The 24,594-nt window shown below is 45.7% G+C and overlaps 1 protein-coding gene and 5 non-coding genes across 6 annotated transcripts; 2 read left to right on the top strand and 4 right to left on the bottom strand.

Moving 5' to 3' along the window:
- Positions 1-1,381: 1,381 nt before the first annotated feature.
- Positions 1,382-1,543, bottom strand: LOC116745586. Its single transcript, XR_004347490.1, has one exon. It is a non-coding gene; the product is annotated as a U1 spliceosomal RNA (small nuclear RNA).
- Positions 1,544-1,909: 366 nt separating this feature from the next.
- On the bottom strand, positions 1,910-6,954 carry LOC116762926. Its single transcript, XM_032650560.1, has 5 exons — positions 6,734-6,954; positions 6,042-6,168; positions 5,260-5,311; positions 3,633-3,951; positions 1,910-2,052 (listed from the first exon to the last, which is right to left on the bottom strand). The coding sequence occupies exons 1-5, from the start codon at positions 6,786-6,788 to the stop codon at positions 1,910-1,912; spliced, it is 696 nt and encodes a 231-aa protein (XP_032506451.1). The 5' UTR covers positions 6,789-6,954.
- A 1,983-nt stretch (positions 6,955-8,937) lies between these two features.
- Positions 8,938-9,010, bottom strand: TRNAV-AAC. The gene has a single exon. It is a non-coding gene; the product is annotated as a tRNA-Val (tRNA).
- A 2,524-nt stretch (positions 9,011-11,534) lies between these two features.
- Positions 11,535-11,606, top strand: TRNAE-UUC. The gene has a single exon. It is a non-coding gene; the product is annotated as a tRNA-Glu (tRNA).
- Positions 11,607-18,078: 6,472 nt separating this feature from the next.
- TRNAN-AUU lies at positions 18,079-18,152 on the bottom strand. Its single transcript has one exon. It is a non-coding gene; the product is annotated as a tRNA-Asn (tRNA).
- A 704-nt stretch (positions 18,153-18,856) lies between these two features.
- On the top strand, positions 18,857-18,928 carry TRNAH-GUG. The gene has a single exon. It is a non-coding gene; the product is annotated as a tRNA-His (tRNA).
- The last annotated feature ends 5,666 nt before the right edge of the window (positions 18,929-24,594 follow it).

Raw genomic sequence — 24,594 nt, 5'->3', positions numbered from 1 at the left:
GGGAAGCCCTACAGCATTATTTTTGATACTAAAATATCAGAAGCAATTTATTATTCAAAAATTATATGGTGTTTAAATGTGCATTAATATATTCAGACAATTAAAATGCAATTGTTAAAAAGGGAGTTAGACAATCCTGATGATTCAGATGATGTTACTGATAAAATAATGAGATCAAAATTTTTGAGCATTTGTGGCACTCTTACATACATTTCCTTATTTGAAGCTCAGAACAACCCAGGAAAATGTGTAATCCATGGTAGAGGGTGAGAGGTTCCGAGGCACAAAAGGAAGATAAGCACTCAAGGAACACCAAGATAGAAAACGACAGGGGAAGGAGAAGAGGAGGAAGAGGTGGAGGCCGAAACAGCTGGATAACCCTGGTCGAGAGAGGGCGCTCTTGCCCCACAAGCCTCTCTGAGACCACAGGTATCAGGACTGCCAGCTTCTTGGAAGAATCACCCTGCTTCACTCTTGTCTGAGACAAGACACTGAAGAACGCCTTGTCCTAAATGATTTCTCCTCTCAAGAACCGGCCGACAGAAGCGTCGCTCCGAAGTGGTCTATCGAGCAGGGTCCGGGCTTCTAATGGATCATTTCCCGGGTGTCTCTTCTGGGTAAGAGTGGACCCCGCAGGATTTCCTGCTGTTCCCTGAGAGGCAGTGGGAGAGACGCCAACTTGGCCGGTTCCGTGGGCCGCGTGCGACCCAGGTCCCTCAAGCAGGAGGGACGATTCCAGGCTCCTGAGCCGGGCACCTCAATGGGCTGTGCCAAAAGAACCAGCATAAGAACGGGTTGCCTCCTGTCGCCGCAGGTTCTCTCTCCTCCCGTTGTTAGAAAACGTTGATTCAGCTCTCTTCATAAGCACTGGAGAAGGGACTGGGTCATTACGCGTGGGTTAGGGGGTGATAGGGTACAGCTTATTGTCCCCAAGAACGCTGCTGGGGTGGAACGGGAGGAAGGAGAAGGGAAAGCCGGGTGAGAGACCAAAAGAGTTGGCTAACCCGGGGCAGGGATACAGCGCTCTGGCCCCCGGAGCCTCCTTGCGAAGGCAGGCCTCCGACCTCCATGTCACTGGAAGGGGTGCCGATCTGGCCCCAAAGGGACTGTGGAGCTCGAGGCCTTTGGGTGACTTCTCCCACGCTTCCCCACCACCTCCGCCATGTGGCCTTTCTCTTGCAGATGCCTGCCGGCAAGCCTGCAGACAGGAGGCCTGAAGCAAGTAGCAGGGCCCATCCATACACTTTGGTCCCGGAATAGGAAAGCCAGGAAGATGTGGGTTGGAGCCCTGGGTGTAGGGAGCCTCTCGCCCTGGGCCTGAGCCAGTAGAGTGCAGTGAGGCACCACGGAAGAGAACTCCCCTGCCATACACAGAGAGATAGCGGAGAGCGCAAATACATACCCCTACTAGCACAAATTCCGAGGTCAAGTTTCCCACATTTGGGGAAATCTCTAAAGTCAGCACTACCTGAGTGCAATGGACAAGCGTCGCGCTGGGAAAGCCACCATCATGATCATGGCATCTTTCCTGCCAGGTAACTAGGGGCACATACCCCGCAGGCACAGTGCAGCCTCCCACCCCTCCAAGGTTCACTCAGGGTCGCCACCCTCCCTTCCACCCGCCCCACGCTGTTTTTCTAAACCGCTTTCCTCAAAGGAATTCAAGAGAAGACCTCTCCTCCCACATCTCCTCCCCAATCTCCCCCCAACACACACACACACACACACATACAGGAGAACTCACTGCACAGCTCACAACACCGACCACCTTTCAGCAGCGGCTCCAAACAGACCAACCCGCAGCCATTGCGCTGTCTCAACTGACAGTTCTCTGCCCTTGCTTAACTGAGGAGTGCGTGGAGACGGCAAAGGCCTGGGAGGCCGGAAGGGGGCGCTGATGCCGTGCCAGTCATTGATCTGCACGTGTCGCCGCTCCAAACACCCCGAGTCTGGGTCTCTGTCTCGGAGAGACGCCTCGGGAGGATCCACCTGCACAGCGACTGACCACCCGACGCTGCTTCCTTTTCCTGGGAAGGCCAAGCCAAGGTCGTCCTGGATCACAAAGGAAGATATCTTAATGACCAAAAGTTATAAGAAAATATTCTTGACATTTTTATTCATTAGGGAAATGCACATTAGTACTATACGGAGATATCATTACACACCCTCCAGCATGGCTATATCTAAAAGAATTACTACACCAAATGCTGACAAGAATGCAGAGAAATTCCAACCATAGTTACTGGTTTGAAACCATTCTAGAGTATTATTTGTCAGTTTCTAATGAAGTTAATCTTGTTCCTACTCCATGACCCAGCAGTCGCAGTACTTCTATGAATGCACAAGTATACAAAAAGATTGGTATACAATATTCATCAAAACACCAAGAATATTCATCAAATAACAACAAATAACGCCAAAATTACTTCGACAATACCAAAATTAAGAAGTGATATACACGATAATATAGTTATGTTTAATGAACATAATGTTGTATTTAAAAAGCCAGATACAAAAAAAATACATTCGTTCATTTGAATTTCAATAGCAGGCAATAGTAATTTCGGCAATAGACCTCACACTAGTAATCAACTAAGAGAGAGAAGGTAGGAATTGCCTGGAAAGAGGCTCAGCGGACATTTCTGGGATGATGGCAATATTCTATAACTTGATCTGGGTAATAGTTACATTTGCTAAAATTCAAAAAACTATGCTTTAAAGATTTGTGCTTTTAACTCTATGTGAACTGTAGCTCAATGATTTACTTTTCCCATAAAAATTAGTGGATGATGGATGGAGACAAGCTGGTGTAGATGATGACAACTAGCTTGCATTTTACTGTAAACTCATTAAAACCTCGTTTTCGTTTAGAAAAAAACCCAACACTGATACTTGAATGATCTTTACCAGAAAACCGGTAATGACGGCACTGTTTAATTAGCGGAACGTACAGACAAGCCTCCTTGAGAGGCTGTATTCCACCCTTAGAGACATTTTCTGTTCAGAGGTGAGACAACGCCACCCGCAGGTTTGTGCACCGTGGGATTTACTCCTCCTCTGACCGCATCGCGCTGTGTGGCCGGCGGTATACTCTGCTCTCTGACTGCTTCTTAAGGGGCGTAGCTGGTGCTGGCATTAAAGGCAAACCGAGCAGAAACTAACACACCACTGTAAATCAATTATAATCCAATAAAGATGTTTAAAAAAAAAAAGCAAACCGAGAGACCAGTCACAGACACCATCCTACTATAGCTCGGATTTGAACCGAGATTACTGCGGCCACCACATAGTATTAACCACCATACGGTCATGATGCGCCACAGGCAGGCTGGCAGTCACTGCACTTCCCGTAATTTTTTGAAGGTAAATATATCCACACTGCTTTTGCTGTTTTATTCTTGGACACCTACAGATGTTCGTGCTTTTCCCTCTTTCATGCTCTTCTCCGATTCTCCCTCCCCATTCTGCTACTTAATAAAAGCAATTTTTATTTCTCAGGATCTGGCCCGAGCCTCCTCACAGGCTTCCTGGGAGGTCTCGCTGTCTCATCCATGCCTCTGCTTGCTTTCGCTCCTTTTCACGTTTCCTCTTTTGACCTGATCTTTTTCCCGATGCAGCCACACCAAGCACACCTACTAAACCTGCGGGGCAGATGGTCGGGTGAAGGCGGAGCAAACGGGGAGCCGTCACGGAGCCCACCCGGCATTCAGCTTCCCCACTCGGCTCAGGCCTGGGGGCTCGTGGCCCCGGGCGTTTCCGGGGCGCTGGCATCTGCGGCGGGTGTGGAGCAAGGCGCGGCGGGGACGCTCGGCTGCCGTTCTGCCTTCGGAATCGCCCGACGCACGGCTTTCCCACGGGTTTCTCCGGTTTTCCCGGACTCCTTTGAGCAGGTACGACTGCACTGCTAAAGGCGGGTGCCTCGGCATAGAGTGGAAGGCGTGCTTGCTCTCGCTGGGGATGAGGTGAGGGAGGAGAGAGGAAAAGTGGAGTATGGGTATCTCTGTGGTGCAACCGGTTAGCGCGTTCGGCTGTTAACTGAAAGGTTGGTGGTTCTAAGCCTACTCAGGGACGCATCTCTCCGGCATCTATAATGCAGAGGATTCGGGGTCCTCCCTTTTCTATACACCTTCTCCCTCAAAGGCCGAGACAGGCTCCTCCACTACTATGTTCCTGTACCCTGTATTTTGTGCACAACAGGAGGATCTAACTAAGCCCAGATCATCATCGATCCTCCGAGAGGAACTCAGGAGGAAAACAGGTTACTGGGAATTGAAAAATCCTCAAGAGTAGACTCATCACTACCCTGTGAATTCCTGTAATCAATGAAGTTTCTTCCATTGTCTGTATAGTATTTATTTACTCCTTTGCATATACTTTGAAATTAATTTGGTTCTATGCTTTTATTATTACATGTAATGCTGCAGTCATCATTCTTGTACACATGTCCATAGGGTAGAAAGCCAGAAGAGCAATTGCTCTATCATAGATTCTACATAGTTTTGTATATGATTCCATTTTCTTGCCTTTGTTGACCTACTAGCTATAACTCTTGTTATTTCAGCGATTGCTTCAGGCTTTAGAGCAGACATCTGTAACTTACCACAGTCTGCCTTCAAGTGAAGTCATACCAGTTCACATTTCTCCCCTGCCTGCCTTTACACTTTTGTTGCCATGCATTTTACTTTGCATATGTTATAAACCCAAGGTTTATAACCATCCAAATAATAACAATCCAAGGTTATTACTTTTCTTTAAAATGTCCCATGTTTTCACCAGCCCTGGGACTGGCTGGACCCTGGTCCCGCCCACTAGCAGGCCAACACAAGTATCGGGATACCCGGAACCCCCACAGTCAGCTGTGTCGGGAACCAGCCCCACCCACCAGCAGTCTGACACCAGCTCTGGGACTCCTGGGCCTTGCAGCCAAACCCCAGGACCCCGCTCTGCCCACCAGTGGGCCAGCACTAGCAGTAGCCCTAGCACCTGGCTTCACCCACCAGTGAGACAGCACTAGCCCCCGCCCCCCCCCCACGGGGGTTCCACAGCCAGTTGCCTCTTGACCCGGCAGTGCCAAGTAGCGGCTGCAGATTCCAAACAAGGCAGGGCCTGACAACCAAAGAGACGGGGACCAACTAATCCTACCAGACCATGCACTGTGGTCAGCCAGGCACAACAGAAAGACCCATGCAGCCCACATACAGGGCACCCCTAGAGCATATAGATCTGGTGATGAGAAGGTAGTGGGTGGCTGGTACTCACAGGAAGTCGCCTACAAATGGTCACTTCTCCAAGACCAGGAAATGTAACCAACCTACCAGACACATAGAAATAAAAAAAGTACATTAGGCAAAATGAGGTGACAGAGGAATATGTTCCAAATGAAGAAACAAGATAAAACCCCAGAATAACTAAGTAAAGTGGAGATAGGCTGTCTACCCCAGTAAAAATTAGATTTTAGAGATGCAGAGAGCAGAAAAAAGGCGATTCCCAGAGCCCAGGTCTGAATGCAGCTCATCACGCTTCACCACTCCCCGCCTGGGCGACGCTTTGGGCTCTGAGGCCAGGCCACAAGGTAACAGGCTGGGTTCCATCCTACTCTAGCTTTAGCGCTGTGTACAACAGAGCCAAAGTCATGCTCTCTTTCTGAACCTCACTTTCCTTATGAGTCAGGGGCAGGCTTGGTTCTCAGTGGGTGATGATGAGTGGATCTGTCTACTTCCTGATCTCTGATGTGGCTCTGGGGGCTCTCCTGATAAAGGCACGTTACCGGCTCCTTTTCCTCCCCGACCCGCTCAATTCGTGGAGCCTGAAATTCTTCATCTTTGTGTCTGGCTCGAGCCCCTGGTGCAGAGTTGAATTCATCCTCTTTTCTTCTGGCACTCAAATCAAATTGTTTCGCAAGTGTGCTGGGGTGAGGGAAAGCCAAGGTTGCTTCACAGGGATGCATTTCTTGGTTTTCAGAGACATAATACGTATCAGCATGTAGAGGAGATTTAGGCACCAGATGAGAAATTGAGGGGATTTCCAGATTTAAAGATAACCTGAAGTGGGCCTTCTCCTGTGCCCTCCTTGGAATGTCTGTGGTCTGGTCTCCAAAGTGACTCAGAGGAGAGAAAGGAGGGCTGGCTCCTAGTGCTGAGTAGGCTTCATGTGGTAACGGAACTCCTCCTGGGTTTGGGGAGAGAAAAACGCAGCTACAAATTCTGCCACAACCCATCCCACTCACCCCCTTTCTGGTTTTTAAACGAGAATGTAAGTTTCAGGAAGAAAAAAAAAAGGTGGTTTTTTATCGGTTTCGAACCGGGGACCTGTTCGCGTGTGAGGCGAACGTGAAAACCACTACACTACGAAAACCACATGAACAAGAAGGCTTAAAAACGACATCCAAGGGCTTCCCTGGTGGCGCAGTGGTTGAGAGTCCGCCTGCCGATGCAGAAAAAGCGGGTTCGTGCCCCGGTCCGGGAGGATCCCACATGTCGCAGAGCCGCTGGGCCCGTGAGCCATAGTCGCTGAGCCTGCGCGTCCGGAGCTTGTGCTCCGCAACCGGAGAGGCCACAATAGTGAGAGGCCCGCGTACCGCAAAACAAAACAAACAAACAAACAAAAATCCAAGAAATGTATTATGTCTTGCCACGACTGGCCCACCAAAAAAAAAAACGATCCTGGGAGCACCTGCGATCTCTCAGGCAAGTACACTGAAGCTCCCGAGAGGTGTTAGCTTAGGGTTCCTCACCTCCCGCGAAGCAAGGTCCCTGGGGCTCCCACAGTCTAGATTCAGGCTCCCACATCCAACGCAGGGTCTCCAGTTCCTCAGCCTAGTGCCGGAGATCAGGGATCCCCCCGCAGACTCCCCAGCTCCCTGAAGCCTCAGGAGCAGGGGGTTAGGTGCGTCTAGACCTCAGGCGACCCAGTCTCACAGCAGCGTGGACACCGCCCCTCCAGGGCTGTAGACCCGCGCCTTGGTGGCCCTTTTCACGGAGCCGGCGGTCAGTGCACTCGGCTCTTGGAAATGAGCGGTGCTTCGAATCCACCCAGGACCCATAGGAGTCGCCCTTGCCTCCTTCCCTCCCTCCCTCCCTCTCCCCTCCCACTCCCCTCCCTCCCTCCCCTCTGCTCTGGTGCGCCTGACCCGCGCGCTCCTTCTTCACAAGCACTTTCGCAGCAGCACTTCTCCGGTGTCCTTTCCTGCAAAGGGGCTTCCTCAGGTTCCTGGCGCTGTGGCTTATTCTAGTCGTCTAGTTGAAGTCCAGTACTTTAATCACACTTTCACCTTTAGCAGGAACCGTAGCAAAGGCTGACGTCTCAGGTCATTTGGCTGTTGGAAAAACATCGAACATCAGTGCAGGGGAGAGCTGAATAAAACATCACCTAAAGCTCCTCTACAGCCTAAAGAGAACAGATTCCAGGTTTCTGAAGTGGCAAGAAGGGCCTCCTCACGAAGACAAAGCTTCCTCCTGTCCTTGGAGAACAGGTCCTGCAGAAGCTGGTTTTGAAGGAGATGTCAAAGGAAAGGAGCAACAGTGGCCTTAACCAGTGATCATGAGTTGAGATGTCTGTAAGTTACTCTCAAATGGTGTAGCAAATCATGTATATGGAGAGAGAGTGAGAAAGCAAGTGTGGGAAAATGTTAACTGTGAGATTAGGTACAGAATAGACAATGTTAGTGTTTCAAAATTTTTGTGTATTTAAAAAGTTTTATGTTTTTGTTTTCTTAATGAGTTTTTCGAAGTTAAGTCCCAGGTTCTCTTTGGATGAAAACTCCATATATGAGACACTAGGTTTCTGAAATAAAGGAAGAAAAGAGTGGAGTGGAGGGCAGAAGCCCTGGTGGTTCATCACATTTCCCCTCCCCCACATGGAGGGTGCCTGGCGATAGGAACTCTGAGGAAGGTCTTGCATCGCCCTTCTGGCAAACTACCTCTGTTCGGGAAGAGGAAGATTTAGCGCAATTTAGAGCTTTGCTGACCTGGAATCGAATTCGGGCCCCAGCAGTGAAACGCCAAATTGTAGCTACCAGGCAACCAGACATAACAAACCTCCATAATTTGGCTTCTCCAGTTGAAAACTGTAAGAGTAAGGTTAGATTTTTGAGAATGGCACAGCAGAAAAGGAGGCGATTCCCAGCGGCCCGCGGCTGAAGGCAGCTGTGAAAGGTTCCCAGCCCTTGCACCGCTGCTCATCACCTTTCACCTCTCCTGTTCCGGGTGACGCTTTGGGCTCTGAGGCCAGGCCGCAAGGTAAGTGGCTGGGTTCCATCCTGGTCTAGCTTTAGCGCTGTGTGCGGCAGAGCCAAGGTCATGCTCTCTTTCTGAACCTCGGTTTCCTTATGTGTCAGGTGCTGACTTGGCTCTAAGCGGCCGATGAGAGTTTCCGTCTACTTCCTGATCTCTGAGCTCACTACAGGGGCTCTCCTGATAATGGCACGTGTAAGGACTCCTTTACGTGCCCCTACCAGCTGCAATTCTGGAGCCTGAAATTCGTCTACGTGTCTTTGGGTCGAGCACCCGGTGCGGAGTTGGGTCGGTCACTTTTGTTCTGTCACACAAATCAGCGTGTTCCGCAAGCGTGCTGAGGTGGGGTAAGCAAGTGAGCTTCACAGGGATAAACTTCTTGTTTCCAGAGACAAAATACGTGTCAGCGTGTAGAGGAGATTTAGGCGCCACGTGAGAAGATGAGGGGATTTCCGAATGTAAAGACAACCTTAACTTGGCTTTGTCCTGTGCCCTTCTTGGTCTGTCTGTGGCTTGTCTTCAAAGTGACACAGAGCAGACAAAGGAGGGATGGTTGCTAGTGCTGAGTAGGCTTTCAGGCAATAAGGGAACTCCTCCTGTATTTCGGGGGGATAAAAATACAACTGCACGCGCTACCTCAATCCATCCCACTCGCCCCGTTTTTCGGTTTTTAAACGTGAATATTAGTTTCAGAAAAGAATCGACGTGTTTCCGCCTGGTTTCGAACCAGGGACCTTTCGCGTGTTAGGCGAACGTGATAACCACTACACTACGGAAACAGCTCTTTCTCAGGTTTTTAAGGACACTTTCAAGAACTGTATCTCTTGCCACGACTGGCCACAAATATTTTCGAAAGCAAAGGACCCTGGGAGCACAGGCGAGCCCTCAGGTAAGGAGACTGCAGCTCCCGAGAGGCCATCGTTTAGGGTTCCTCGCCTCCCCCGAAGCGAGGTCCCTGGGGCCCCCAGAGCTTCACGTCCCAATCCCGCATCCAACACACAGCTATGCACCGAATGCAGGGGTCGCCCCCGCGGACTCTCCAGCTCCCGGAAGCCCCAGGAGCCTGGGGTTAGGTGAACCTGAGCCCCAGGTGACCTCGCATCCCAGCAGCGTGGACACCACCCCTCCAAGGCTGCGGACGCGCGCCTCGGTGGCCCTTTTCACGTCGCAGGCGGTCAGTGCTCTGGGCTCTGGGAAATGATCGATGCTTCGATTCCACCTGCAAATCATAGGACCCTCCCTTCCCTCCCTCCCCTCCCTCCCTCCCTCCCCTCTGCTCCTTCCTCGAAAGCCCTTTCGTAGCAGCCCTTCTCAGGCGTCTCCCGGCAAAGGGTCTCCCTCAGGTTCCTGCCGCTGTGGCTTATTTTAGTCATCTAGTTGAAGTCCAGTACTTTAATCACACTTTCACGCTTAGCAGGAACCGTAGCAAAGGCTGACGTCTCAGGTCGTTTGGCTGTTGGAAAAACATCGAACGTCAACGCAGGCCGAGCCGCGCTTCCCGGCCTGTATTGACTTCGTTTGAAGACCAGGCCCAGCAGAAAGCCGCGGAGGACGCAGGCGCGGTCCACGCCGATCTCACGGCTGTTCATTCCTCCCTCATCGTACTTGACATTCTTCTTGAGGAACAGTTTTGTTTTGCCTTGTACAATGTCTGAAACGTCTTTTATTTGCCTTTTACAATTTTCCGGTTCAACAGGTCATGGAGAGCGAATTTTAACCTAGGAAGACAAAGAGGTAAAGGCGGTTTTGCCAGAAAGCCGGTGTCTGGAGGGGGTTTCGTGTTCACCTCACACACGGCCAGCAGGCCGACAACTTTCTTTTTGCTGAAAGACTTTAATGCAACGTTGTCTGTCTGTGTGTCTGTGTCTCTCTGTCTGGTTTCCTTTAAAAGTAAAGCTTTACAAGTTTGGGGAAGCACGTGTCATTTTCTCCAGTCTTTGTTTTCCTTCTTTCTTATTGTGGCGGTCATCGCGTTTCCTTCACACGTGAGGTTCAAGTGCTGCGACCCCGAGGAAGGCGCGGGCAGCGTGCGCACTGACCCCCAAGCCGCGGGGCTCTGCCTTGTTCCGCGTCGACTCCAAGTGCCGTCGAGGGTGCGACCGGACTGCAGCATCCTTGCCAGCGCTGGAGGGCTGAGTCCCCAAAGAGGCGGACTTGAAAATAGCTTTAGATCAGGACATTTCATGAGATTTTCCCCCTTTTTCCTCCCCACCAGGTTCCAGTTTTCACCTCCCACGCGCAGCCAGAGGAACGGATTCGCCGTCTTTCGGTCGCGTCCGGCGCGCTGCCGTCCCACGTGGACAGGACGAGGGGGGGCGGTCGTCCTTTTCTCGACAGGGGCGGAGGGACAGCGGGTTCTCGAGGGACCAAAAACACACACCCGCGCCGCTGGGGCCCGCAAACCCGATCAGGCGGCCCCTGGAGCCTCCCTGCAGCCGCAAGGGAAGGCGCGGGGCTCCAGAGCCGGCGAGAGGAGCACGCTGAGGGCACCCGGCCCCGGCCCTGGCCTCGAGGACGGGCCGGAAGAGGGACGCAGCCCAGGAAAAAGCGCAAGGGTCGCCCAACGCCCCCATCCGAGGTTGAGGGTGAGGGAGCCGAGCGTTACACTGATTTCCCCGCCTTTATTAGGAGAATCGTTTGCCCAAGTCCAGAGTCGCAAAAGGGAGAGACTGTGTAGGCCAAAGTCCACCTGGACAGAGATGCAAACACGAAGTCCTAACTAACTGCATGTGGGGTCTGAGGAAAACGCTGCGTCAGAGACAACTCTTGGTCGGAGCCTTAGGACCTGGAGTTGGCGTCATCTAAAGCGGGAGAACAGCAGGCGCCGCAGGTAGTGAGGGGAAGACCCGGAATCCAGGTCTGGGCGCGCAGCCTTGTTTGAAAGCGTTTTCCGTCCAGCCGTCCCGGATCCTGCATCCGCCGGGAGTCTTTTATGGTGTTGGGGATCCCGGGGTCTCATCCCGCGCGCCTCCCCTCCTGTCTCTACAGCCCCTTCCCCGGCGGCCTGCTCTCCACACGCGGTCGCCTGGCAAAGGCGCGGCTCCAGGGCAGTTCTGAGGTGCGGCCCAGACGGGGCAACTCGCTCGGGACTTGCGGCCCCGGCGGGCCTCGCGGGCGCGTCCACTGTCCCGCAGAGCGCTCGGCCTTTCGCGTGGGGCTCCTCTTTTGGAGAAAGCAGGGAGGGAACGTTCTTCGGGTACAGTTCCTTGGAGGGAGGTGCGGCAATCAGAACAGGAGGGCGGGAGATAGTACATACTCATTATAGGCTTCCTACCATCATTTACAAGTCTTTATGCGAGCAGCTCCCTGGTGGTCTAGTGGTTAGGATTCGGCGCTTTCACCGCCGCGGCCCGGGTTCGATTCCCGGTCAGGGAGATTTAGGTTTTGTTGTGTTGGTTTTTCTCCCTTCTTCTTTGTGGCATCTCAGCACCCAGCAATCTTCACTTCCTTCTCACAAGTGTAATGTGCCCCAAGGTGCAGATGCAGTAGATCTCTGTACTGAATCCTCAAGCCAGTGAGGTGGGCCCCAGGTGCAAGGCTTCTCCCAGGCTGGGAGAGGGGAGGTGTGATGAGCATCCTGGGCAGCCCCTCGCCTCCACGCCTTCCTTCATTTCAGATACCTACAGTCTCACTTTCAGGGTCCATTTAAAGAGAACTCGGGACCTGAGTACGAATTACTCCTAAAAAAAAAAAAAAAAAAACCAAAACTTTGACACCTACGAAAATTTGCAAGAATAGTAACAGCATATATTCTTCAGCAAAATGTACATTTTCCCACATTTACTTTCTCAGTCTCTCTCCATGTACATAATTTGCTACACCATTTGAGAGTAACTCGCAGACAGCTCAACTGAAGATCACTGGGCTGCTGTTGCTTCCTTCTTTGCCGTGTCCCTCAAAACCAGCTTTTGTGGTATCTGTCCTCTAAGGCCAGGGTAAGATTTTGTCCCGGCGAGGAGGTCCCTCTTGCCCTGTTCTCTGCGGGCTATAAGAAGCTTCAGGTGGAAATTTATCCCGCTCTTCCTGATAGTGCAGGCCAGGGACACCTTGAGCTTGTAGGAGGAACATGTCTATGCTGGTATTCCCCCGAGGACCTGCTGCCCTGTGGACTCTGCTTTGGTTGCTTTGGTGGGCTGTGGAGTCTTGGGTCCACTGCCCAGTGGAACCACCTACCTTGGGAGAGACCCTTCAGGGAAGTGCAGCTGCCCCCTTGCTTCTTGCCTGGCTCTCTCTCCTGCTAGGATTTTCGTTTGTTTGTTTATAACAATTTACTTTACTCACTTCCCCTCTCTCCTCCTCCGTCCCCTCTGGCAACCATTACTCTGTTCTCTGTACCTATGTGTTTCTTTTTGTATGGTTTGTTCATTCATTTAAATTTTTTAAAAATTCCACCTATGGGTAAAATCACACGGTATTTGTCTTTATTTACCTGACTTATTTCATTTAGCATAATACCCTGAAGTCCATCCATGTTGTAGCAAATGGCAAAATTTCTTTTTTTTAAGGCTGAATAGTACTCCATTGTGTATGTATGCCACATCTTCTTTATACATTCACCTGTTGATGGACACTTGGGTTGTTTCCATATCTTGGCTATTGTAAATTATGCTTTGGTGTATGTATGGGTGTATATATCTATTCCAATGACTGGTTTTGTATTTTCTGGATAAATACCTAGAAGTGGAATAGCTGGATCATATGGCAGAGTCTTATTCTTCCTTTTTTGAAGAATCTCCATACTGTTTTCCATAGTGGCTGCACCATTTTACATTCCTACCAACATTGTAAAGGGTTCTGACTCGACGAAAAGGTGAAGAATCTTTCTGTGGTGGGAGTATGAGGGGAGCAGGTGGAAAATTATCAAAAGTAGGGGATAATTCTCAAGAGCTTTCCAGAATTGTCTGTATCACTGCTGTCAGGGACATGGCTGCCTTGTAATAATGGTGCTTAGTCTGTTTTTTTAAAAATAAGATAACCTCATTAAATTTTAAAAAAATATTTTGGGAATGTCTTTTTGAGAATCTGGAGATTAGTAAGACAAGTTTCTGGCAGTACACAACATTGTTCTACTCTAAATCACCCTGGAACTGTTAAGTGACTTTCATATATTTAGATTATTTAACATTTAATTACGGAATCCATGCTTTAACAACCCAGGTAACAATGGTGCTTGGTCTTAAAGGGTCCTGGCTCCAGTCTGAGGCATCCTGATTTGTGGTTCATATTCAACTGTGCCTCTCCCCAACATAGGGTAGTAACCAACGCTTGATTTTTTTCCCTTGTCCTTCCATGGACACCCTTGAGAAAAAGGATACATGAAAGTCTTTCACAAAAGCAGTTTCTGCCTGCTTTCCATCTGAGATACTTTCCTGTAAGAAGAACCAACCAAGGGAACAAACTTTAGTTGTCTTTAGGAAGCTTCTCTGTCTTTTATGCTTTCCTTAATCCTGAGTAAAATATCTCACTTGATGACCTGTAGGTCAGCATAAATAAACAAATACACACATAAGAAAGTAAATTAAAGACAGGAAACTAGATGACACAGGTATTGGGAAGATAGAAACGCAATTGCTCCCTTAGAAAACATCATTATCTACATCAAAACAAAGAATCTAAAGTTGAAAGAAGAGAAAGTAGAGTCAACATGGTAGTCTGTGTTTCCTGGTCCTTGGCTTGGCCCTGCACTAGGTGGTGGCCCAGTGATGTGAATAATTGACACTTGGCTTCATGGCTGGTCTTCTGTCCAATTCAAACATGTCATCAAGGGCTGACTTGGAACAGATATTCACCATTTTAAAGCAGCCAAATGCCCTGAGATCTTCAGCCTTGGCTAGGGAACTGTTTAAAACATGAAGGCCTGGTTAAAGTATTAGACTTGAAATTTGATCAAATAGAACAAAGTGACAAGAGCCAAAGAGAGCTCCTATTTCTGAGAGAAAGACAAGAAAGAGGCACTGAAATTTGAGAGGAATGACCTGGCAGAGCAATGTAATGAAGAGGAAGGAAAAGGTGGGGGAGGGGAGGAGTCCCACAGTTCCTGGCTTGCAAGGAGCTGTCTCATGCCTCTGATCTGTGCACGTCCCCTAGCTCCCGCAGCTTCCAGGAGCTCCAAGGTCCAAGTGGTGAAAACTTTCAGTTGGTGTTCTGTTCTCAAATCAGGAGTCCCGACTGAGATGTGGGATTCTGAATGCAGGTTGTGAAAATCCTGGGCCCTTTCTTCCAGGGAAAGGCAATACAGCCCCAAAGCAAGAGCCTATGGAGTGCTGAGCTCTCATGGAGATATTGCTCCTGGTGTAGAATGCAGTTGAATTTTGGACATCACATGCCCTAAATTTGGACACAGCAGGCAGCACTGAATTCAGGAAGGAGTGGGGCACTACAGTGGAGAGGTTGCCTCAACGTGAAAAATGTTCACTCAAAAACTGGGTAGAATCACTTTTTTTTTAAAAATACAATGTGCTCTTTTCAGAAAGGTCATGTTTGAAATACAAGAAATATAAGAGACATCTTGCATCCTTGGACTCCAAAGGAACTCTAGAGATAGATCTAAGCTCACTGAACTAAGCAAGAGCTGGAAACAAGTTTGGAGCACACCAAGCCTGCCTTCCAAGGATACACAGTTACAAAGGACCAAATGCTGGCAACATAAGAAAACTACTTTGAGGACAAATTTTACCTTTAATTTCCAGAGCTTAGATGAAAATATTTCTATTATGTCCACCAACACTCTACTAATTAGGGCTTTTTGTTATCTGATTTAAATGATAAGGGCAAAGAGGATGAGATAACTGCTGAAATGACAGCAAAACTCAACCATGTAGGGAATCTACCTGAAAAGATTCAAAAGGAAGCTTTGATTCCAGGTAGGTTTATGCCACCAAACCCACTTAGTTGATAGCCCAAGGGACTGGTGACCCTGAAATCTTTGTACCATACTCTAGAATGTGCTTACAAGAACCTAGGCTTGTGTCTCTTTCATTCTCTCCTCTTTCAAACTTCTCTAGCTTTGGGAGCCTGGGGAGGCTTCAGACATTGGAGACATGACAGAGGAAGTCATGTCACGGAACACATTTTGGGGCTCATGAGAACACCTGTTAGTTAAATGATTTCAAGGCAAGACTGACAGTCAACTGCCCTCCCATAACTTGTTCCTTACCCCCCTCAGAATGAAAGCTTCTGTAAATTCCATCTACAAACTGAGAAGTGGAAACATTACTTCTCTTTGGTGGAAGTGATATGTCTTATGGATTCAGAAGCCTCCTTCCAACCAGTTTTGACTGCCAGTTCTCCTCAGCCCCATGGTGAATGCAAAGGCTTCCATTTTAGCTTAACACCCAGAGCTAACTTCACAGCTGCCAGCAGTGTCACTTCAAATTTCCCTTTGTAGGAAAAGCAAATATTCAAGTGTTAGTTTTCTAAGCCTTTTTTCTACAAAATACCCTGGGATGGACAAATGCTCTTCTTTGAGTTGATGTCTATCCAGGGAACAAGCCTGTAGTAATGTCAACAATATCATAATTCTCCACTTACCCCCTGTTCCTGAGAGAGAGGGCCAGGGGCTTGAAGAAGGACATGCTGCAGGAGGGCAGGAATAAATGAAAATCTAATGAGAGGAAGTAGAAGGGTGGTGAGGCAAGTGGGACAGAAAACTGAGGCCTCCAAGGTGGTTCAAGCCTTGCCTTGTTTTGTTGAAAACCTAGGTAGTACAAATGCCTGATTTAATATTTGGGTGGAGGGAGTAAGATGTGTGTTTGAGTTTGTGTGTGGGGGCACAAGAAAGTGGCATGGTAGCAGAAATCCAGTATGCTGAAGTTCCTAGTCATCTTTGTGTGGTGCCATTGTTCTATGTTTAGCATTGTTGTAGTGACACCCTTGGTTAGAATTGAGTGATAATAAATGGAGTGGTTCCATATTATCTGGAATTGGATCTTGGACCTGATTAGATGTGAAATTATTAATGACCCTGATGTCAGAGAACACTTTCAGTTCGTGGCATGCAGTAGCAAAACATTTTCCCAAATCATCGTCTGCAGACACCTGTATTTAGATTCTCATAGAAAGTAAGGATTAGAGTGGTCAAATAGTTGCTGCCATAGAACATTTTAGTGAAGATATGAGTATGATGGGTTGGTTACTTACATGTAAACTGGAAGAACTGGGGAAACAAAATGATGAGCTCAAGGTCCTAAGTTCCTAGCTCAAGATTTAGGTTAGGGAACTGAAAGATTCTATAACCATATTTAAAACAAAACAAAACAAAACAACCTTAAAACCTTGTCTAGTACTATCACTGTAGGCCCGAGCTCTGCAAACTAAACCTAAATTGAATTTTCAACATCACAGAATCTCTTATGTTAAAGTCAGGGAATTTATTAAGAAGGACTGGTATCATTGGGATGGGGTCTTATGGATTGATTCTGATGAAGGTGGGGCTCTTGAAACCCTAAATTGCCCCGAGCCTCAGGTTACCTGAGAAGCAGCCCTTCCTCCCTTGTTTGAGGAGGTTACATGAAGTAGGTTACCTCCACTTACCTGAAGAAGCTCGAAGGTCTCCCTATAACATCTGAGTAGTTGCCTTACATGGGTCTGCTGATCCTCCTCAGGACCTACTGCTACCATGTATCAGATTTGCTTTGTATCAGACTCATTTTTTTAGAAGCAATGACAGAAAATTTTCCAGCCACAATTAAGATTATAAACCACTGATCCAAGGAGTCAAGTGATCCTCAAGCACAATAAATATGAAGAAGACCACACCTAGTCAATAATAATTAAATTGCTCAAATCAGTTGGGAAAAAAATCTCAAAAGCAGCCAGAGGAATAACACATGCTACATGAAAATAAATATAACGTCAGATTTCTCATCAGAAGCACTGCAGCAAGTGAAAAAGACAGTGGAGCAACATCTTTAAAGAACTGAGAGAAAAAAGTCAACGTGGAATTCTATGGCTCCTATCCTCAAAAAAGTCTTTCAACAATAAAGGTGAATAACGATATTTACAGACATACAATTGCTGAAAGACTTCATTACCAGCAACCGAAACCACAAGAAAGGTTAAAGCAGTCCTCCAGGAAGAAAGAAGCTCACATCAGAGGGAAATCTCCATATGCACAAAGGGATGAAGGACAACAGAAATGGTATCTGCGTGAAAAATATATAACCTTTTCCCCCTTATTATTTAAATCTCTTTAAAAACATGGTACAATTTAAAGAAAAGTAATAACCTTGGGTTGTGGGGTTTATAACATACTCAAAATAAAATGAATGACAACGATAGCATAAAGGCAAGCAGGGGAGAAAAGTGAAGACATCACTTGAAGGCAGGCTGTGGTAAGTTACAGATGTCTGCTCTAAAGCCTAAAGCTGCTGCTGAAATAACAAAATAAAGAGTTATAGCTAATAAGCCAACAAAGGGGAGAGAATGGAACCATTTACAAAAAAACGTGTATATCTCATAAAACAATTGTGCTTCAGGCACTCTAACCATAGGCATGTATACAAGAATGATGACTGCAGTATTGTTCGTAATAATAAAAGCATATAAGCAACTTAATTTCAAAGTTATATGTAAAGGGCTCAATAAATACTGGTACAAACAAGGGACGAAACTTCACTGTTAAAAGGAACCCAGAGGGTAATGATGAGATGACAAAGTGACCTACCTGTTTCCTTCAGAGCTCTTCTGTGAGGATCAGCGATGATCTCGGCTTAGGTTCTCTTGTTATGGACAAGACATAGGTGAAAAGGAGGGTAATAGAGGCCTAGCTTCAAGTTTACGTGAAAGGATGTGCAAGACAGAAATAACTACAAACCCTTTAATTACATCCTAAAAAAGCCAGGAGGGGCATCTCTGAGTGGGCTTGAACCACCAACCTTTCGATTAATAACCGAACACGCTCACCGATTGCGCCACAGAGACACCTGAACTTTACCTTCCCTCTCCCTGCTTCCCCACCTCATCCCACAGAGCGCAAGCACGCCTTCCACTTTAGGCGGAGCCACCCGCCTTTTGCAGGACAGTTGTACTGATTCCAAAGCCTCGGAAAACCAGAGAAACTCGTGGGAAAGCCGTGCGTTGGGCGATTCCGAAGGCAGAAAGGCAGCCAAGCGTCCCCGCCGCACCTTGCTCCACACCCGCGGCAGATGCCAGTGCCCCGGAGTCGCCCGGGGCCGCGACACCCCGGGCTTGAGCCGAGTGGGACTCAAGGGAAGCTGAATGCCCCATGGGCTCATAACGGTTCTTTCGGTTCTTTGCTCCGCCTTCACCCAACAGTCTGAGCCACTGGCGCTGCCCTCCCTCAGCTCAGCCAAGGTAGGTGGGCCGGGAGCCGGAAGAAGGCGGTGGGGAGGGTTGGTCAAAAGAGGAAATGTAAGGAGGAGGGAATGAAGCAAGGGAGGCAAGGACAAAGCAAAGATACTTCCCAGGAGACCTGATCTGAGGCACCGGCTGGACGCAGGGGAGATGAGAAATGCATCAGAATCCGAAGGGAATAACGGAGGGAAGACGAGAGGGAAACACACGAATACTTGCAGTTTTCAACAACAGAACAGCTAAATAATTGGAATCAATTTATATTAAAAGTAGTAGCGCAAAAACTAGCCTCGCCGCCGGCTCAGTAGCGCGCCGTGATCGTATAGTGGTTAGTACTCTGCGTTGTGGCCGCAGCAACCTCGGTTCGAATCCGAGTCACGGCAGTGTTCCCCTTTTTTTCTGCGTTGTATCTGTTACCAGAACAACTCTTTAGTCACCAAACGGAGTAAAGTCAGGAGAACGGAGGTCAACCCAACAGTGCACTAGGCTGAAGCGCTCTGCACTTAAACCACGTCTCACCATTTAAGGGAAAATACCTAAAGATCAGGTTGAAGCTCTAAATGAAACTCGTGTGTGGCTTCGACGACGGAAATGGTGTAGTCATATAGGGATTTTTGTTGTTGTTGAAATTTTTCAAACAGCAGTGAGGCTTTTTTACACAAAAAGAAACAGATTTTATTATTTTTTAACATCTTTATTGGAGTATAATTGCTTTACAATGGTGTGTTAGTTTCTGCTGTGTAACAAAGTGAATCAGCTATGCATACACATATAACCCCATATCTCCTCCCTCTTGCATCTCCCTCCCACCCTCCCTATCCCACACCTTTAGGAGGACACAAACCACCCAGCTGATCTCCCTGTGCTATGTGGCTGCTTCCCTCTAGCTATCTGTTTTACATTTGGTAGTGTATATATGTCCATGCCACTCTCTCCCTTCGTCCCAACTTCCCCTTCCCCCTCCCCGTGTCCTCAAGTCCATTCTCTACGTCTATGTCTTTACTCCTGTCCTGCCCCTAGGTTCTTCAAAACCTTTTTTTTTTTTTTAGATTCCACATATATGTGTTAGCATACGGTATTGGTTTTTCTCTTTCTGACTTACCTCACTCTGTATGATAGTCTCTAGGTCTATTCACCTCACTACAAATAACTCAATTTTGTTTCTTTTTACGGCTGAGTAATATTCCATTGTATATATGTGCCACATCTTCCTCATCCGTTCATCTGTTGAGGGACCCTTAGGTTGCTTCCATGTCCTGGCTATTGTAAATAGAGCTGCAATGAACATTGTGGCAGATGACTCTTTTTGAATTATGGTTTTCTTAGAGTATATGCTCAGTAGTGGGATTGCTGGGTCATATGGTAGTTCTATTTTTAGATTTTTAAGGAAACTCCATACTGTTCTCCATAGTGGCTGTATCAATTTACATTCCCACCAACAGTGCAAGAGGGTTCCCTTTTCTCCACACCCTCTCCAGCATTTATTATTTGTAGATTTTTTGATGATGGCCATTTTGACCAGTGTGAGGTGATACTTCATTGTAGTTTTGATTTGCATTTCTCTGATGATTAACGATGTTGAGCATCTTTCATGTGTTTGCTGGCAATCTATATATCTTCTTTGGAGAAATGTCTATTTAGGTCTTCTGCCCATTTTTGGATTGGGTTGTTTGTTTTTCTGATATTGAGCTACATGAGCGGCTTGTAAATTTTGGAGATTAATCATTTGTGGTTTGTTTCATTTGCAAATATTTTCTCCCATGCTGAGGGTTGTGTTTTCGTCTTGTTTATGGTTTCCTTTGCTGTGCAAAAGCTTTTAAGTTTCATTACTTCCCATTTATTTTTGTTTTTATTTCCATTTCTCTAGGAGGTGGGTCAAAAATGATCTTGCTGTGATTTATGTCATGGAGTGTTCTACCTATGTTTTCCTCTAAGAGTTTCCTTTAGGTCTTTAATCCATTTTGAGTTTATTTTTGTGTATGGTGTTAGGGAGTGTTCTAATTTCATTCTTTTACATATAGCTGTCCAGTTTTCCCAACACCACTTATTGAAGAGGCTGTTTTTTCTCCATTGTATATTCTTGCCTCCTTTATCAAAGATAAGGTGACCATATATGCGTGGGTTTATCTCTGGGCTTTCTATCCTGTTCCACTGCTCTATATTTCTGTTTTTGTGCCAGTACCATACTGTCTTGATTACTGTAGCTTTGTAGTATAGTCTGAAGTCAGGGAACCTGATTCCTCCAGCTCCGTTTTTCATTCTCAAGATTGCTTTGGCTATTTTTGGTCTTTTGTGTTTCTATACAAATTGTGAAGTTTTTTGTTCTAGTTCTGTAAAAGATGCCATTGGTAGTTTGATAGAGATTGCACTAAATCTGTAGATTGCTTTGGGTAATATACTCATTTTCACAATATTGATTCTTCCAATACAAGAACATGGTATACCTCTCCATCTGTTTGTATCATCTTTAATTTCTTTCATCAGTGTCTTATAGTTTCCTGCATGCAGGTCTTTTGTCTCCTTAGGTGGGTTTATTCCTAGGTATTTTATTCTTTGTGATGGTAAATGGGAGAGTTTCCCTAATTTCTCTTTCATATTTTTCATCATTAGTATATAGGAATGTAAGAGATTTCTGTGCATTAATTTTGTATCCTGCTACTTTACCAAATTCATTGATTAGCTCTAGTAGTTTTCTGGTGGCATCTTTAGGATTCTCTATGTATAGTATCATGTCATCTGCAAACAGTGACAGTTTTACTTCTTTTCTGATTTGGATTCCTTTTATTTCTTTTTCTTCTCTGATTGCTGTGGCTAAAACTTCCAAAACTACGTTGAATAATAGTGGTGAGAGCGGGCAATCTTGTCTTTTTCCTGATCTTAGTGAAAATGGTTTTAGTTTTTCATCATTGAGAACGATGTTGGCTGTGGGTTTGTCATATATGGCCTTTATTATCTTGAGGTAATTTCCCTCTATGCATACTTTCTGGAGGGTTTTTATCATAAATGGGTGTTGAATTTTGTTGAAAGCTTTTTCTACATCTATTGAGATGGATTTTCTCCTTCAATATGTTAATATGGTTTATCACATTGATTGATTTGCATATATTGAAGAATCCTTGCATTCCTAGGATAAACCCCACTTGATCATGGTGTATGGTGTGTTGTTGAATTCTGTTTGCTAGTATTTCTTTGAGGATTTTTGTATCTATGTTCATCAGTGATATTGGCCTGTAGTTTTCTTTCTGTGTGACGTCTTTGTCTGGTTTTGGTATCAGGGTGATGGTGGCCTCATAGAATGAGTTTGGGAGTGTTCCTCCCTCTGCTATATTTTGGAAGAGTTTGAGAAGGATAGATGTTAGCTCTTCTCTAAATGTTTGATAGAATTTGCCTGTGAAGCCATCTGGTCCTGAGCTTTTGTTTTTTAGAAGATTTTTAATCATAGTTTCAATTTCAGTGCTGTGATTTGTCTGTTTATATTTTCTATTTCTTTCCGGTTCATTCTTGGAAGGTTGTGCTTTTGTAAGAATTTGTCCATTTCTTCCAGGTTGTCCGTTTTATTGGCATATAGTTGCTTGTAGTAATCTCTCATTATCCTTTGTATTTCTGCAGAGTCAGTTGTTACGTCTCCTTTTTCATTTCTAATTCTGTTGATTTGAGTCATCTCCCTTTTTTTCTTGATGAACCTGGCTAATGGTTTATCAATTTTGTTTATCTTCTCAAAGAAGCAGCTTTTAGTTTTATTGATCTTTGCTATTGTTTCCTTCATTTCTTTTTCATTTATTTCTGAACTGATCTTTATGATTTCTTTCCTTCTGCCAACTTTGGGGGGAGTTTGTTTGTTTTCTTTGTCTAATTTCTTTAGGTGTAAGTTTAGGCTGTTTATTTGAGAAGTTCCTTGTTTCTTGAAGTAGGATTGTATTGCTATAAATTTCCCTCTTAGAACTGCTTTTGCTGCATCCCATAGGTTTTGGGTCTTCGTGCTTTCATTGTAATTTGTTTCTAGGTATTTTTTATTTCCTCTTTGATTTCTTCAGTTATCTTTGGTTATTTAGTAGTGTATTGTTTAGCCTCCATGTGTTTGTATTTTTTACAGATTATTTCCTGTAATTGATACCTAGTCTCATGGAATTGTAGTCAGAAAATACACTTGATAAGAGTTCAATTTTCTTAAATTTACCAAGGCTTGATTTGTGACCCAAGATATGGTCCATCCTGGGGAATGTTCCATGAGCACTTGAGAAGAAAGTGTATTCTGTTGTTTTTGGATAGAATGTCCTATAAATATCAATTAAATCCATCTTGTTTAATGTATCATTTAAAGCTTGTGTTTCCTTATTTATTTTCATTTTGGATGATCTGTCCATTGGTGAAAGTGGGGTGTTAAAGTTCTCTGCTATTATTGTGTTACTGTTGATTTCCTCTTTTATGTCTGTTAGTATTTACCTTATGTATTGAGGTGCTCCTATGCTGGGTGCATAAATATTTACAATTGTTATATCTTCTTCTTGGATTGATCCCTTGATCATTATGTAGTGTCCTTCTTTGTCTCTTGTAATAGTCTTTATTTTAAAGTGTATTTTATCTGATATGAGAATTGCTACTGCAGTTTTCTTTTGATTTCCATTTCAATGGAATATCTTTTTCCATCCCATCACTGTCAGTCTGTATGTGTCCCTAGGTCTGAAGTGGGTCTCTTGTAGACAGCATATATATGGGTCTTGTCTTTGTATCCATTCAGCCAGTTGTCTTTTGGTTGGAACATTTAATCCATTTACATTTAAGGTGGTTATCGATATGTATATTCCTATTACCATTTTCTTATTTGTTTTGGGTTTGTTTTTGTAGGTCGTTTCCTCCTCTTGTGTTTCCTGCCTGGAGAAGTTCCTTTAACATTTGTTGTAAAGCTGGTTTTGTGGTGCTGAATTCTCTTAGCTTTTACTTGTCTGTAAAGTTTTTAATTTCTCCTTCAAATATGAATGAGATCCTTGCTGGGTAAAGTAATCTTGGTTATAGGTTTTTCCCTTTCATCACTTTAAATATCTCTTTCCACTCCCTTCTGGCTTGCAGAGTTTCTGCTGAGAGATCAGCTTTTAACCTTATGGGGATTCCCTTGTATGTTATTTGTTGTTTTTCCCTTGCTGCTTTTAATTTTTTTCTTTGTATTTAATTTTTTTTTTTTTTTTTTTTTTTTTTTTTTTTTTTTTTTTTGCGGTACGCGGCCTCTCACTGTTGTGGCCTCTCCTGTTGCAGAGCACAGGCTCCGGATGCGCAGGCTCAGCGGCCATGGCTCACGGGCCCAGCTGCTCAATGGCATGTGGGATCTTCCCGGACTGGGGCACGAACCTGTGTCCCCTGCATTGGCAGGCAGACTCTCAATCACTGCACCACCAGGGAAGCCCTGTATTTAATTTGTGATAGTTTGATTAATATGTGTCTTGGCATGTTTCTCGTTGGATTTATCCTGTATGGGACTCTCTCTGCTTCCTGGACTTGATTGACTATTTCCTTTCCCATATTAGGGAAGTTTTCAACTATAATCTCTTCAAATATTTTCTCAGTCCCTTTCTTTTTCTCTACTTCTTCTGGGACCCCTATAATTCGAAAGTTGGTGTGTTTAATGTTGTCCCAGAGGTCTCTGAGACTGTCCTCAATTCTTTTCATTCTTTTTTCTTTATTCTGCTCTACAGCAGTTATTTCCACTATTTTATCTTCCAGGTCACTTATCCGTTCTTCTGCCTCAGTTATTCTGCTATTGATTCCTTCTAGAGAATTCTTAATTTCATTTATTGTGTTGTTCATCAATGTTTGTTTGCTCTTTGGTTCTTCTAGGTCCTTGTTAAACGTTTCTTATATTTTCTCCATTCTATTTCCAAGATTTTGGATCATCTTTACTATCATTACTCTGAATTCTTTTTCAGGTAGACTGCGTATTTCCTCTTCATTTGTTTGGTCTGGTGGGTTTTTACCTTGCTCCTTCATCTGCTGTGTATTTCTTTGTCTTCTCATTTTGCTTAAATTACCATGTTTCGGGTCTCCCTTTCACAGGCTG

The sequence above is a fragment of the Phocoena sinus genome, chromosome 1 (assembly GCF_008692025.1).
Source record: "Phocoena sinus isolate mPhoSin1 chromosome 1, mPhoSin1.pri, whole genome shotgun sequence".
NCBI classification, from domain to species: Eukaryota; Metazoa; Chordata; class Mammalia; order Artiodactyla; family Phocoenidae; genus Phocoena; species Phocoena sinus.
The sequence above is the reverse complement of the archived record's forward strand: the minus strand, read 5'-3'. Positions and strand labels throughout refer to the sequence as shown.

Excerpts from the sequence above, each read along its gene's own strand:
- LOC116762926 (XM_032650560.1), bottom strand. The coding sequence starts at position 6,788 with ATGTGGGAGCCTGAATCTAGACTGTGGGAGCCCCAGGGACCTTGCTTC. Across the intron at positions 5,312-6,041 it reads CAGGAGAAGGCCCACTTCAG|GTTGGTTACATTTCCTGGTC; the intron begins GTTATCTTTAAA and ends TGTGTCTGGTAG. Across the intron at positions 3,952-5,259 it reads CCATTTGTAGGCGACTTCCT|CGAGAGCAAGCACGCCTTCC; the intron begins GTGAGTACCAGC and ends CCTCATCCCCAG.